The 16,237-nt window shown below is 38.0% G+C and overlaps 1 protein-coding gene across 7 annotated transcripts in view; it reads right to left on the reverse strand.

The window, feature by feature from the left end:
• LOC132105870 (liprin-alpha-2-like) overlaps positions 1 to 16,237 on the reverse strand; it is a 216,017-nt gene that overhangs the window by 10,548 nt on the left and 189,232 nt on the right. For 4 of the 7 annotated variants that reach the window (XM_059511341.1, XM_059511340.1, XM_059511338.1 and 1 more), the window contains 9 exons: positions 11,786 to 12,026; positions 11,367 to 11,396; positions 10,507 to 10,634; positions 10,239 to 10,417; positions 9,998 to 10,091; positions 4,564 to 4,645; positions 3,449 to 3,649; positions 2,282 to 2,344; positions 346 to 378 (listed from right to left, as the gene is read on the reverse strand). In XM_059511341.1, coding sequence (XP_059367324.1) covers positions 346 to 378; positions 2,282 to 2,344; positions 3,449 to 3,649; positions 4,564 to 4,645; positions 9,998 to 10,091; positions 10,239 to 10,417; positions 10,507 to 10,634; positions 11,367 to 11,396; positions 11,786 to 12,026 — 1,051 coding nt within the window. The remainder of the gene's footprint in view (positions 1 to 345; positions 379 to 2,281; positions 2,345 to 3,448; positions 3,650 to 4,563; positions 4,646 to 9,997; positions 10,092 to 10,238; positions 10,418 to 10,506; positions 10,635 to 11,366; positions 11,397 to 11,785; positions 12,027 to 16,237) is intronic. The other 3 variants (XM_059511342.1, XM_059511344.1, XM_059511345.1) reach the window with 2 other exon arrangements.

A 16,237-nucleotide genomic window follows, 5' to 3' on the forward strand; every position in this document is an offset into this window, starting at 1 on the left:
AGTAACCAAGTAGCGTAATTAGTTACTTTTTTAGGTTGTAAAGGAATATTGTAATGCATTACTTTTAAAAGTAACTTTCCTTTCTGGACCTTAAATGCAGTAGTCTTCATTGATGTCTATGCAGGGTCAGAAAGCTCTTGGATTTCAGCAAAAAAATTCTTAATTTGTGTTCTGAAAATGAACAAAGAATGGAAATTAGTTTGGAATTAATGAGGTGAGTTATTAATGACAGAATTGTTATTTTTGGCTGAAGCGTATATTATAGCTATGCTTTTTAAACATCCATTGTTAATGTGTTTTCTGTTAAAAATGAGTAGTGTAGCTCTGTGTGTATTTTACACTCACCTGTGACCAGCTCCCCTCCTCTGACTCCGATTTCTGCAGAAGCACAAGAAAGTGAGTGCATCTGTGTTGTGTCTTGAAAATGTTGCACTATATGTACATCTGTTAACTTTTCAAACCACGTACGTTGCACATGATCACATGATTGTACATGCATCCATTTAAACGTTTTAAAGGGTCATATGATGTGATTTAAACTTTTCCTTTCTCTTTGGAGTGTTACAAGCTCTTGGTGCATAAAGAAGATCTGTAAAGTTGCAAAGACTAAAGTCTCAAATCCAAAGTGATATTTGACAAGATGTGGAAATATGTACATAATGCCTCCCAAATGTTCACACAAAGAAAGGCGGCGTGGTTTCAGTAACCGCAGTTAGTGTTGAAGCAGCCATGTCAGGGAGATGCTGCGTGTATCTAGGTGAAAGCAAAAGCACTTTATTTGGCCTTCCGAAAATAGATGCATTTATTAATCTTTAAGATTACTTACAACAGAACAGCAACGCATTTTATGGAAGACCCTTTAGTAAACAGAGGAGAGGAGGTCATTCTGACTTTGCTAAAGACAATCTGACGCTTCTGAATCAGCTACTGGAAGTATGTTTTGTTATTAGTTTAAGTATTTGCTATTGAATGTTCAAATGCTGAGTTTTGTGCGTTGCGTGTATGTGTGTGAGAGAGAGTGGGTTAGGGTTGACATTCACACAGTGGAGTCCGTGACTTGTGTACTGCAAACGCATACAAGCATCATCACTGTTTCTTTCTTGTGACTGTTCACCTTTCAGGCTTGAACTGATGGCAAAAAACTAAGGACATTTTTAAATGTCTTTACATTTATTTTGAAAGATGAAGCTCATGATTGTTGAAAGGGGTGTTATATTTCCAACAAGTGCTTGCAGTGTTCGGCCAATCACAATGCACTGGGTCAGTTGGCCAATCAGAGCAGACTGCTCTTGTCAGAAGGAGGGACTTTGTAGACAACGACACGTTTGAGAGAGGCGGGGCAAAGAGGACCTACAATAATGTACAGTATTTTTTAAAATAATGTGTTTTTTGAACATCGAAGCATGTCAACATATTCTATTATAACAAATAGACAAAATAATGATCTTTAAAAAAAGCATCATATGACCCCTTTAAACATGCAACGCAACAGCTTGCACAGTGGATGGAAAAATCTAAGGAACTAGTGCTCGACTTCCTCTAATCATCTCCATGCAAACAATACATTAAACACAAACTACATCACATACGCAACATGCGGTCATCTTCGGTGTACATATGACATGTTGAGCGTTTCCGTTCCTAGTTATCATGAAGCTGATGAGGGTGAACTGTGATGATTGTATGAGGCTGTGATGAGGCTCGGTGGAGAATAACGACGCTACTTTACATCTCTTTTGACTGATTGCATTTGATCTGAAATGTTACTTCCGTTTTTTCAGAGCTGTTGGGAACCAATGGGAAATTAGGGCCTCTATCACCACTGGTTCACCCATCTAATGCTCATAGCACTGGATGCAACAGAAGCACATATGAATTAATGAAATCTTCCTCTGCCCAGTTAGGGACCAGAGCTCACAGTCGACATGAAATCGCATTCATGACTCATTTTACTTCCCAATTCATAACTGAGGCGGCATTTGGACAGTCAATAACATTTACTTTCATTTTTTTGTTGTTATTTGCCATTACTGCTGTATCCACCAACTGATAAAGGAAAATCGTTTCAAAACAGAAGCCGGTGGAATTGTGCACAGTAACATCAGGATTGTGTCCAAATAAAGTAAAAGAGGGGTGATTTCGATTTCATGTCGACTTTCCTGCTCCATCCTTATTCTGTGAAAGCAAAAAGGGTCAGTAAGGGTAAACAAAGGATTATGTGAAAAAAAAAGAGGAAAAAAACCCTAGTTTGGTTAGAGTTAAAAAGAATGAAGTGACTGACCGTTTTGGAGGGGGCGGCAAGGGTCTCCATTTCCTCGTGGGTTACCCACACATTACCCGACGGCTATGTGGGCGGCCCCAGAGATGAATCCCACAGGAAGGGCAAGCAGTATTAAAGAAGAAGAGCAGCAGCACTGTAAGCCAATAGTGTTACAGCATCACAGTCAGATCATTAACAAGGCCCGCCCACTGAGTCAGAGGCCTGAGACAAACAGGCATACAGAGAGCACAAGCACACTGAATGCACATCAGGGGAGATGAAAGCTGCGTCCCAAATGACTCACGTATACACCACGTACTTATGCACTTTGTACTCAACCGTGTAGTGTATGACATTTTTACGGTTATTTTGTCATTTAACTTCAGCGTCTGATAGCCCCTCACCTCACAGTTGACTACATGAAGTTTCCAACATTGCACACTTTAGTTAATTAAGTGTATCACCTGGGTATTTAAATCAGACAGTCTCTTTTTGGAATTTTCAGTGTGAACGCACTATAAAACGGCACAGAACAGTGCACAAGTACATAAAATGGGACGCACCTAAAACGTTCTGACTGACGGAACAGGAACTGCTGCTGAAGACGACAACTGCTTTGAAAATGCAAAATGAGCTGTGTACACACTGTGCAATTTTTCTTGTCGCTGTCTTTATTTAAAATGTTTACTATGTTTTTATCTTAGAACAAAATAAGTCTTTTTGCAATACAATTATGAAATCGGTCTCAGGTGTCGACAAAATTGTCCAGTGTGCACTCCACTTTGTGTAGTTAGTAGTTTATCAGGGGATGCTTTGAGAAGGAGTGCATAAAAATTATTTTAAGAAAAAAAGAAACACATGAAATACACAAGCTGCAGTTTGACCGCTGTGAATGAATGCGTCATTCCACGATCAGCTGTCGAGTTTCCAGTTTCTCCGATTGATGCAAGACACTATTACTATGACAACGGGACAAAATAAAGCTGTGGATGGGTAGAAAATAGCTGATGATGACGATTGGTTTAGTGGCTACAGTGACTGACGTTGATAGTTAACTGATGCGGCCCAGCATTTGCCAAACAATGCAAGACTTGCGATGAACCAATGATGAAATCAATGGGCGGTTTTGTTTTCGTAAATTATAAATGTATGCTGACTACCAAGTGTGTTTCGTGTGTGTGCACTCACAGTTCTAGACGTAGGGGGAGCCGAAGGGCTGGTGAGCGAGACCATCTCCTGGATGGCCAGGCGTAGTTTGAGGCGGTGCAGAGGATTGCTGATGCCAATCTCTCTCTGGATCTCGGTGTCCGACAGGGCTGACATGATAGCGCCGCTTTTTACATTGGCACGACATGCTGCCACGTACCATGCTGGCATCCCTAGCCACAGCTTTGAACACACACATTGTAGCATGATTAAACAAGTATATAAAAAAATGTAAGTACAACTCTAGAACATCTATTTACAGTATCTTCCATGCTTCGCAACTAGATGGCGCCATTGCTTCACATCTAATGAATGTGAACAGATCCGTTCTGACCACAACAAACAAACCTGAATACTGGCAAAATCTCTACCTCACATTCACTGACGTACACATAATTTTTACAATGTCAATAAACCTCTAATAAAAAAAGAAAACTACTGTATGTTAACATTTTATCTTGGCAAACATTGTTTCTCGAAAAACATTGTAGCCATGTGACTACAACTAAACACTTCAATTGCATCATTCTAGGAGACACTGATCTCAGTATGCAATATGTTGATACAGCTCAGGTCTTTATTTAGCTGCCATTAAAGAGACCCAGAGCTAGCTTAACCACACAATAAATGGACAAAGGATCTCACATACTACCAGACAATTTAATGACATTTTACAATTTAATTGTTATTTTTATTGACATAACATATTATTCATAATTTTGTGATTCTCCCTAATTAGTAATTTATTATATATATATATATATATATATATATATATATGGTTTACAGTTCTCAGACATTGGCTAATGGTCACATGACATAAAAAACAAAATATTTGATCTTTTTTAGAAAGTGTCTTTTTTTGGATTTTGTTATTTTAAAATGATTTGATTAATGAGTTAGGTCAAAAGTAATCAATGCCATCACTAACTAAAACTTTTGTCATGTCATTTAAAATCAGTAACAGATTGGACATCATTACTCACATAGTATTCATTAGCCAAGCGGATATGTTTTGTAGGTCTTGCCCACTTTTCACATATTTCTTGCATGAATAAGATTTTTTTTTTCATTGCAAAAAAATGATTACTGCCCACCTCCAACCATGAGACAACTGTAGGACCGTCCCACTGAGCAAAAGGTAACCCTTTTCTTCTGGCTTCTTCCAACAACTCGTGTCTAGAAAGAGCAGGTGACAGAGCAAGACAGAGAGGAAGACAGATAAGGAGAAAGAAAAGCAGCTTAGAGATAATCAACTGAACAGAGAGAGAGAGAGAGAGGGAAAGGGGCATGTAGAGAGAGAAAGAAAGATGCTTTATCTGTCTCTGCCAGCTTTCCTGTCCTTTAATGGCCACTATCTGTTTATCAGAACAACATGGAACACTAAATGCACAAGTTTCTTCTTAAAAGTTTATTTCGTACCCAGTACTATTCTGTAATTAGCATGCAGCATGACGGATGCTACCTTTTCATGTAATCTCTGTACATACAGTACAGACCAAAAGTTTGGACAAACCTTCTAATTCAAAGAGTTTTCTTTATTTTCATGACTATGAAAATTGTAGAGTCACACTGAAGGCATCAAGGGCTATTTGACCAAGAAGGAGAGTGATGGGGTGCTGCGCCAGATGACCTGTCCTCCACAGTCACCGGACCTGAACCCAATCGAGATGGTTTAGGGGTGAGCTGGACCGCAGACAGAAGGCAAAAGGGCCAACAAGTGCTAAGCATCTCTCGGGGAACTCGAGACTGTTGGAAGACCATTTCAGGTGACTACCTCTTGAAGCTCATCAAGAGAATGCCAAGAGTGTGCAAAGCAGTAATCAAAGCAAAAGGTGGCTACTTTGAAGAACCTAGAATGACATATTTTCAGTTGTTTCACACTTTTTTGTTATGTATATAATTCCGTATATAATTCCACATGTGTTAATTCATAGTTTTGATGCCTTTCGTGTGAATCTACAATTTTCATAGTCATGAAAATAAAGAAAACTCTTTGAATGAGAAGGTGTGTCCAAACTTTTGGTCTGTACTGTACGTAATGCTTAAGCAAATAATGCTCTGTTTGAGTTCACAATACTCTATCATTTAATTTAAGGTCTGTCTCGTCTCTTAAACACAGTCTGCTGTTCTGGTTAAGAATCAAAGACGAGGTTTTCGTTGAAAGAAACTAATGGTGTCGGTCACACGAGAGGCCAGCGTACGGCAAGTTATAGTTTTTCAGATAAACATATCGTGACATTGCCTTGCTGTCCTGATCCTCGTCTATAAAGCCGAGAGCTTTAGAAAACGGGAATACTGTGACTTATCGAGGGAAAACAGAAATGCCTTTTGTTTTGATCCCTAGTCTGTGTTTGTCTTGATAAATATATAAGGCAGCTATCATAAACTCTCATCAGACATTCACACGGACGCTTTCTACGCAGATCTCCGCTGGGAAATATGTCTAGCGTTCCTCAAGGTTGCCTCTTGTCGTTTACAGGGTCTGAAGGGCTTGTAACAGAGTGTGTCTTTAGAAATGTTTCAATATATCTCTCCTGCTAACGTCTGAACCTCAGAGAGCACTTGTCTCCGAGGTTCTGTCAAATTCGAAGCCAGTGTAATTCAGAGATATTCTGAGGAGAGGCTTTACGGTTAGTTGAACTGTGATGTAATTCTGCGGGGACCTTGCTATAGAACAAGCACAGGTGAGCATTTTATGGTGTGTGGAAATTGCAGTGGACTTTAAGGCAGAGACAGTTGGGTGTTCCTCCCTCAGAGAGCAGCTTTGTAATCCAACCACAAGTTTGGGGTGTATGGTAAGGCCACTTGAAGAGTCAAGTACAGTACTGACACATGCTGTAGTGAATGATATGGTCCTGTCTGTGCAAATCAAATCTCAAAACTTGACCACTGATATCTCTTTTGCACCAAAGTGGTGCCGGTGATGGTGCCAGATCCGGTTCTATGCAGGGGGTGGAAATTTAGATGGAAATTACTTTTGTTACTATGTAACCTGTATGCTGTAAATTCTAATAAGCCATCTTATTCCTAGATTTGGATACATATGTTAAAAAAAATTTTTTTCATGTAGCTTAGTTGAACAAACTGAAGCTGGTGATAACAATAAACCCGCGGAGCTGTTCATCATCCATTTAGTCAATGTTGGTTCGAGATAAATCCTGGAAATGGATTGGTGCATGAAAGGCACTTTTACTAGCATTTTCATTCTTTTTTGAAATATCGCCAAGCCAAAGCAAAATGCGGCATTGTAAAGAAAAAATCTTTAAAGTAAACTTATTCCATGATGTTCTATTTTAATATCTAAAAGAAAATGTGGTTTGTCGGGATAACTCTTGCCTGAATAAGCTGTTAATAAAAGCTAATAAAAACCACACTTTATGCTGACAGAAGTATGGACGGATCTTTTTTTTTCCACATTGTCACATGCATCCAAGTGACACAGAGTTGTTTCAGACCACTGGTTGTTCAGTGAATGGAGCTGGATCTGAATGAGAACTTGCAGTCAACTGTAAGAAACGGATGGGTTTTTTTGTTGTTTTTTCATACTTCGGTCTACGCGAGACTAGTTTAATCCATGGGTCTAATTTTCATGAACCACCTTTTCTTTGATGAAAAACACAGCATCGAACCGGGTTGAGCACCGCCACAGAGTCAATGGGGAACTGTGAACTTTCATGTCTGTGTGCTCTAAAGGCAATAAGGCCTTTGTGGTGATGGTGGTTATGATGTATCTCTCCTCATCTTTGCGTGTTGGACTGCATATGTTCAGGTGTAATGTAATGCATAAGAGTGACTTCTTCTGAACATACTGCAGCTGGGAAGGGAGAGAAACAGTTATGAGAGAAAACAAAATTAAAAGAAAAAAGAGAACAGGGAAGAAGTCAATGAGTTGACAATCCATAACCAGAGGCGAGACCTGGTTATTGAATACGGCACACGATGCACACGCACGCACGGACACGCGCACGCACACGTACACGAGAGGAGAAAGGCCTCGGCATGGCAGATCGAGAACAGGTTGTTATAAAGGCACACATTCTCTCTCCAGGCAGAGATGCATCCTCTATAGAACTGCAGAGGGGGAGAATCACACTTACAGTCAAATGAAAAAGAAAGGTAGAGGTGGGGGTCTCTGGATGGACAGAAAGGAAATGCATCGGACCCCCCTGAAGATAGACACACACTTTAGGAGCATGGCGACAGACATGGACAGAGCGTCGACAGTGGAAAATGCAGCAAGTCTCGGCAACACAAACTAAACTTACCCGCTGATACAGAGTCAGATGAGGAGAAAAAGAGATAGAGAGAGAGAAAAGAAAAATAGAGAAAGCGATGGGAGACAAAATTAAATGCTTGTTATTGAGCATACTGTATGTAGACTTTAGAAAAAACACTTCGGCTCAGAGACGTGCATTACTGTTGGGAATCGTTGTATTTTTGCACTTAGATATTGACTTGTTGGTCACAATTGAACAGATCTGCTTGTCTTCAGAAGTTTTTATTTTTATCATACAGCATGCAGAAAGTGTGATACTGCAATGAAAATGGTGAAGAGCCGTCTTTGTGTGGTGCCGCAATGGATGAGACCAACACGAGTCAAATTACATAAAACGGTCACATTCAACCATTAGCGTTAAGGCAAAGAAATGTGATATTCAGCAAGCATCGTATGACATGCTGTAAACACAACCAAGTATGCAACAAAGTCACAAGCCTGCTATGAAAGGCACATTGTCATGTTAACATACATTATACAATTAACAATCATAGATTGATTGTATTTTAAGTAGTACAGTAGGTCTTGTATAGTTAGACAAATAGAGTTTGAGACACTGAAAATGCATTCTTTTTCAGATTATCTAACATAATGCCAAAAACATACTCTACACAAACATGTAAATGTGAACACAAGTTAACAGCACATCTTAGCCAGGATTCCATCCAAGGATTTGTTTTTGCGGGAAATTTTTTTTTAGCACATTGAAATGTTTATAGGGTCATTCCGTGTCAACTCAACCAATTGTTTTTTTGATTTTGCTAATATTTTTTCTGAAGAAAGACAGACATATCCATTACCATATCCATCCAAGAGTAATCCATTATTTTGTATAGGGAGGTCAAAATTTTCACCTGAGATTCAGAGCCAAATTAGAGGGGGTTAAAAATGACTTAAAAAAAAAAGGCACCATCATAATGTTATTTTTACAAAGAGATTGGTTGGTCTTCTAGTAAATTCTGTCAAGATGCATTCCTATCATTCTGCTTTAAATACAGTAAACATCAGTACAAAGTGACCAACATTTGGTTTTCAACCACTCAAAATAGATATTCAACAATCGGAAAATGGAAAAGTTTATTAAGAACTAAAATCATATTGCAACATCTTTAATACTTCTTGATTTATAGACACACAAACTTATAAAAATATTTATGGCACTAATTGCCATTATTATTATTTTATTGCAGTTATTTTGACAGAAGTAAACACATTTGTACTTCAGACAATCCTCTTTAAAAGAAAAGAAGTATCTTATTTTTGCTAAATGACCCACATTTGGTTTTTGACCCACTGAAAATGTGTACATTTTAACAATGTACTCCTGAAGCCATATTGAAATTCCAGTATCTCTGGAACCGAACCATACTGGGCCTTAAAAATGAAGATATCAAAAGGAAAGTTTGTTAAGACCCAATATCTAAAAGGGCATTAAGATATCTTTAATACTTCTTAAGTTACAGGCATGCAAACTTTGGAGAACAAAACTTGAAAAGTGCAGTTTCCCCATTAAAAAATGGTCAACATCGGCATATAATGCAACAAAGATTGCTAAAGTCAACACATTTTAATAACAGACCTACCAATCTCTGTGTAAAAATAACATTATGATGTTGCCATCTTTCTAAAGTCAAAGTCATTTTTTAACCCCCTGTAATTTGGCTCTGAATCTCAGGTGAAAATGGCCATTTTGACTCCCCTCTACAAAATAATGGATTGCTCAGTAAACATTCATCCATGGCATTGAATATTTTGGCTGTCATCACTATACATGTCTGTCTTTCTTCAGAAAAAAATATTAGCAAAATCTAATCTTCTTTCGGGTCATCTACTTTCATGGCCAAACAATTTACACAAGTTCATTAAAGCTAGCCACTTAAAATAACTTAAATAAATCTATTGTATAACCATCTATCTTGAGTACTGAGGCATGCTATTTTAATAGTGACGCAAAAACGTACTTTAAGTCTTAACAACAGGACTGCGCAAAGCTCTTTCTTACTTGCGTTGAGTATGTTTTTTGGTCTAAGGCACTCCAATGCATCCAGATGGGCCATATGTTCAAATATAATTTTTTTAAGTTTTCTAAACTTCACAGTATTCATGTTGTTTGTTATGTTGTGTCAGTTGTGTTATGATGTCAGTAATATTTCGTTTTTCAAGATTTGGGCCCAGGAGTCAATTACCTTAATAAAAGGTTGTGCTGGGTGAATCATTTGAATTTGTCAGAGAGCGGTTTATAAAATACTTACTTCTTTTTAAGCCTGCGATCTTTCTCTGCCTGTGTTCCCAGCTTTCCCACCGTAATATCCTGACCTAGAAGCTCAGGATCGGATACATTCCCTACTGATGGAGAAGATCCATTAACCAATCATTTGATAAAGTTGGTAATTATAGTAATTAAAGGACTGCGTTTTCTTATATACACGTATAGAAAACCTAACTCTTAATAGCTTGTATATCTCTATGTCTATCATATTTCTATGTTTTCACCTTGTCCTGGTCCCATCATCTCTTTCCCCAGCTGCCCCAGTCTGGCCTTCTCTTTCTTCCCAAACAGACGTCCGATAGAGGACTTGATGCCCTTCTTCTTTGGCTGTTTATGGAGGGAGTCTTGACTGCTGGCTACACTGCTCAGAGCACTGGCCTCTGTCTCTAATGCAGCCGTCAGGCTGGAGACGGACAAACAGATTAACAGCGGGAAAGTTGGGTTATTTTTGCATGCAGGATGTGTCTGGCTGCTGTCTTTTTGCTGTCTCACCGTGCGTCATTGTGTGAAGAAGCAGGCAGCGTGTGGGTCATGCGGACATGGCGAGGTGTGGGAGGTGGTGAGGTCTCACATTTGATGGTGGCCTTGTCCTCTCGACCGTCCTCGTCCACCGCTGCGATCTGTGACAGAGGGAATCTGAATTAAAGGGACAGTTCACCCAAAAATGAAAAACTCATTTCATTACCCTCATGTCGATCCAAAAATGTAACACTTTTTTTTTTCTGTCAAACATAAAAGCAGATATTTGGAGACATGTCTCAAATGTGTTTTTTGCACATACAGTGGACTTCAATATTTTTTGTTTCCTAAAGTTCTTCTAAATATCTTGAGGGGGAATTTTGGGGTGAAAAACAGGATATTTCTTTATAATACATCTATTTTCTTATTCTGAATTACCAATAAAGATATTTTTCATATAACAAATGGGCTATTCCAGAAACCTCAGCTAATAAAACCAATGTTAATAAAGTTTCATTGATAATCAAAAGTAACAACTTTATTAAAAAAAAGTATAAAAAATGTGTTCTTTATATGTACAAGCATTTACCAATACTTATTTATCTTAATAACAAATAATCCTCAACATGGTTGTTTTTTAACCCATAGAAAATATCTAAAATGGTAATACTAAGACTTATTTTCAGAGAATTAAGTACATTTGCCAGTGGGACAAGTAAAATAGTCTTTTTTTTTTTAAAGCATTAACCTCACTGAATTTTGTTATATATTATTCATTTCATTTAACATGTAGCCAAATCATTAACTGGTATTTTTTATTTCCCCCAACCCCGGTATCCTCTATGCTGCCAAATACAGCCAGCTCTTTTGTGAAGAGATCATATGTTAAGTACCTTTCTCCTGTGCTTCCGCAAATCACTGGGCTGCAGAACAAAAAAACAAAATATGATAACAGGTTAATGGATACTGGATAGTCATGAGCCATTCAAAGATACACAACTTGATGCAGAAACTGCAGAGAAATGGCCCGGAATGCTATATTGAGAGACATCATGCTGTGTCATTTGTGACTTAACCAGCACTACACTTTGCATGAAAAACGATTTTGTAAAGCCCCAAAATGTTAATGTTACATGCCATGAATTAAACAAATATTCTTAAAGGGTCATTTGCATACTGTTTACATAAAAAAAAAAATGTTTCCATTCCAATTACCATTTTCCTCCATCAATAGTCAGCAACACTGTTAATATATAAAAATATCAAAGAAAATGTACTGTAAATTTTGATATGAAGATATGGGCTTGTATACCAGTGTCATGACCCCCATGCGCTCCATGTCGCGGGCAGGGCTGCGCGGGGTGAGTTTGGGGGTGGAGTGTCCGCTGGGAGGGGAGGAGGAGGCGAGGGAGGATGCAGTGGCTGAGGCAGTGATGGAGGCTCCGGGATGGTGCATCCGCGCCAGGTTCAGCCCCTCCAGGCTCACGCTGGCCACACGGTTCTCGATTTCCTCTGCCCTCAGTTCTGTTGACTCCTTCTCTTCCTGGATCAGCCTGCAGAAAAAGGGGAAAAGGAATTAGCCAGCTGTAAGGCAGAAATAACAGTGTATGATAATGAGCTAATATCACTTTGATTTACAACATTACTGGAGTACTGAGCTTGCTGGGTGAAAATGTGTGAATAATTTTGGCAACAGGACTAAAAACAATGCAGTTGAAACAACTAATTAGCCCTTACTACAATGGATGGTACAAAATGAAAAGCACGGCACTAAAATAAAAGCAGACACACAATTTTGTTTATCAGATATTCTGGATGCTGTCTTGACGCAATTTTTCTTTTTTACTTAATGCACAATTACAGTGCCTTTGTGAAATGGGCTTATGGCTTCAGGCACGGTTTTAGGCAGCCTTGCTTTAAAGCTACTATATATAAAAAATTAAAAAGTAGAAAATTGGCTTTAGTTTAATTGAAACCTTTCTTTAAATTTCAATACCTGACATCTAACTAAGGTCATTTAAAAAAAAGAGATTTCAATTAATCCCTAACATTTTTGTATATATATTTGTGTAAATCTAAATATCAATATATCAAAAGAAATCATAAAAATAGCTTGTTGATGCTATGGTATCTTTTCAAGTACCAGAACTTTCTGTGTGCTCGTATCTATTAGCAACAGAAAAAAAAACCACACTAACTTGTGATAAATCAAAGCAAAAACCAAACAAAACTGCTGAATGCTCCAATTGTTCAAATAAACAGAGCAAAGTCACAGCATTCATACTCTTCAGGGAAACCAACCTACAAACTGTTTATTTAATTTTGTCTCTGCAATGCACCTTCATCATAGAAAAATTGCAAAGAATGCAATAATAAGTTCAGAGAAATAATGAAATCTTGTGCTTTACTGCCCGAAGACTGATGCGGTTGGTTCAGAGAACGCTTGAGGACACGACCGACAATCCTCAAGAATCGCAAATTGCAGTTTACTGCTGAAACATATGATCGCTCTTGTAGTAGTTTTTCATGGCCTTGGATTATTGAATATATTGTAAAGCAGCCATCAAGCAGGCTGCAAACAATTAAACTTTGACCATTTGTCAAGTATTTAACATGTTTACAGTTTGTTGTAAGACATTCAACAGCCCCAAAGTCTTATAGCCCAAAAGCACAAAGACCAAAGATGGTGCTTTATCAAAAGTGGACCACAGCTGTGGGGAGAGAAACAAACTGCACACAAGAGGAACCATCTTTCTTCCTGTTGTAATCAAAAAACCCAGCAAACATTAGAGGCACAGTTTAATAGCATAGTGAGCGGTGTTTGTACACAGGTAATCAAATAAAGTTCAGCACACATACTATACTTTGCATATGAGGTTGCACATTTTTTTATAAGCCAATTTTTTGGCATCTTGATTAAATTTACATGAAGGGAGCTCCTGACCGAAAATAAATGTGGAAAATAACAGGACAGAACTATGGAAAAATTCAACCTTGTCTGCAGTGAGTGGTTCTGTGTGAATTTAAAATGACCTTTGAAAAAACTCCAACTAAACTTCCATAAAAATTAAAATAAAAAAAGAACTCAATCTGTTCTGGCCTCTTCAAATACTAATCACATATTTCCACTGAATTAGACAAAAATGCACCACATGATTTTTGACCCGATAAATCACAGTCTGGAGAAGTTTACGAATTTTATGACTGTTTAGAAAGTCAGTAAATATATTATGTCTAGCATTCAGATTTTTACATTTGTATTGTGTGTTCCTGAATTTAGCTACAAGTGGAAGGGCTGCAGGTTCAAATGCAGTCTTGCCTTAAGGTGACCAACTTGTAAAAGAACATCGACATGCAGAAGAGATGTCCAGCCAGACAGGTGATAGTGTTGTGATATTAAGGAGATATATACAGTATACATATGCCAATCCCATAAATTATGGAAATCAGGAACAGCAGAAATGTCCACATGGAGTGAAGAGTTTCCATTTCCGAAACCTTCTTGTTCAATAACTACTGGAGTCACGCCTCAAGTTCTCAAGTGTCAAATCAGCCTCCACCTTATGCACTGCATGAACAGCCTACACGAGAAACCTTGAACTCTGGCTGATATTTAAATCAGCATATACGCCGCATTGTCTTTCTGCAGTGCCTTTTATTGTTTTCAATAAAACCCTGATCCTGAGTCTCTGTAGATGTAGAAATTCTATTAAATGTGACATTTAAATCATCAAAACATAAGTGAATGGATTAGCTAGGGAGTAGAAGGTTATATGTAGGTTATGAACAGTGTTTGGAATAACGGCGTTTAAAAGAACGGCGTTAGGTAACGACGTTATTTTTTCAGTAACGGGGTAATCTAATTAATTACTTTTCCCATCGTTACAACGCCGTTAATGTTACTGAACGTTAAATGCGGTGCGTTACTATGCATTGATTTAATATGCAATCCGAACGCACCCCTGGCTCACACAGCGAGTGAGCAGGTGGGTTAATAACGAGATAAGCGATTATGATTGGCTAAGGCAGAGTCATGTGTTTCATGGTAGCCAATCAGAGCCAGTGTTTTTACACACACGCGCCAGCGGCGCCAAACACACACAGTCACACACACGCAACGGCTACACAGAGATTCGCAGCAGCAGCAGGAATGGCGAGTCAGGAGCAATCCGATGAAAAGTTGGCATTTTCAAGGTGGAGATATAAGCACTACTTCAAATTCATTGTAGTCAAAGGCAAGAACGTGCATGTAATGTGTACATGTAATGTGTGACACACGCATCTACAAAGCTAGTGGCCAAAAACACTTTTCTTACAAAGAGTGCAGGATAAATCTCGAAAGTTATGTACGAACACCTGTTTGTTCTGTTTTTTTTTTTGTTTTTTTTTACAGTAACGCAAATAGTTACTTTCCCTGGTAACAAGTTACTTTTACATAGAGTAATTCAGTTACTAACTCAGTTACTTTTTGGAACAAGTAGTGAGTAACTATAACTAATTACTTTTTTAAAGTAACGTTCCCAACAGTGGTTATGAAGGGACATTTGAATGATAAATCTACACTAGAGCTGAAGATAGAGCCTTTATCTTAATTTCGTTATTTTAATTTAGAATTTATCTTAATTTAATTTGTTATGAAAGACTCATTTTTATTGGCGTGTTGGCCTATTTATAGGCTAAGTGTATGCCTAGGTCTATTTAGAGTGCTGAGATGTTACGATGTTGCAGAGGACTTCTTTTATTTCTTTGTTCAAACTTCCAAGTGGCCTATTGCCTACGTTAGTCATGCATAAATTATGTTAAAGCATGTATAAATGAGTCATTATTGACAAAAGGCAAAAGAGCTGTGTGCATGCGCACATTTGAATAATGTTGGGTTGTAAACAGGTTCGGGCTTTTAAAAACCTGTCAATCAATATGTACTTGTCGGGCAAGGGTCCTGTAGGGCCTAACTTTTAAGGCCCGATTACAGCTCTAATCTACACTTCTAAGACGCAAAGGAAGACAAGATCAATGCCTTGTACTGTACATTCTAAACAAAGCTACAAGGATAATAGTCAAGGAACTTATACCTGTCCCGGGAATCAGTGTATTACATGTCACTCTGGGTAAAAATATGGCAAATTTACAGAAGAATGAGCGAGTGTGACAAGAGAGAAACAACCAAACTATAAGTGCCAGTTAAAATGGAGAAAAAATAGTCATAACATTAAAAAAATTAAGACTGGAAACACTACAGGACTTTTAAAATCAAAACATATTTTAAAACAATGTCCTCACTTGCTGACTTTGTAAATGGTTATAGAAACAAATTGGGCATTAAACACCACACAACTAGGGACCACACACCACCTTTCAAGTTAAATGCAAAAACTTGTGTCTCGTTGCTAGGAGACACATGCCAAATGAAACAATAAATGTTCTAAAATTGGCTCAAAATATCAAACATACGGATTCATATTCTGAAGCTAAAAAATCACATGTGATATCTGTCAACCTGCACAAAATCTGCAGACTGGCTCCAACTTTTGGCAACGAGCGTTGACTCCTCTAGACTGTAAATCCGTAGAAAATCTGTGCAAAAGTTGTGCACTGTAGTCCAGCCTTAACCTGATTAATAAGATCACTAAGTTTTGCTTTATGACTATGGATTTTTTTAAACACATTTAAATGACGTTTAAAAGAAAAGCTGTAAGAGATATTCTTAATCTAATGCTTAATGAACAACAAGAGGAAAAATCACATATCAGATCATATCAGATTT

The sequence above is a fragment of the Carassius carassius genome, chromosome 26 (assembly GCF_963082965.1).
Source record: "Carassius carassius chromosome 26, fCarCar2.1, whole genome shotgun sequence".
Lineage (NCBI taxonomy): Eukaryota > Metazoa > Chordata > Actinopteri > Cypriniformes > Cyprinidae > Carassius > Carassius carassius.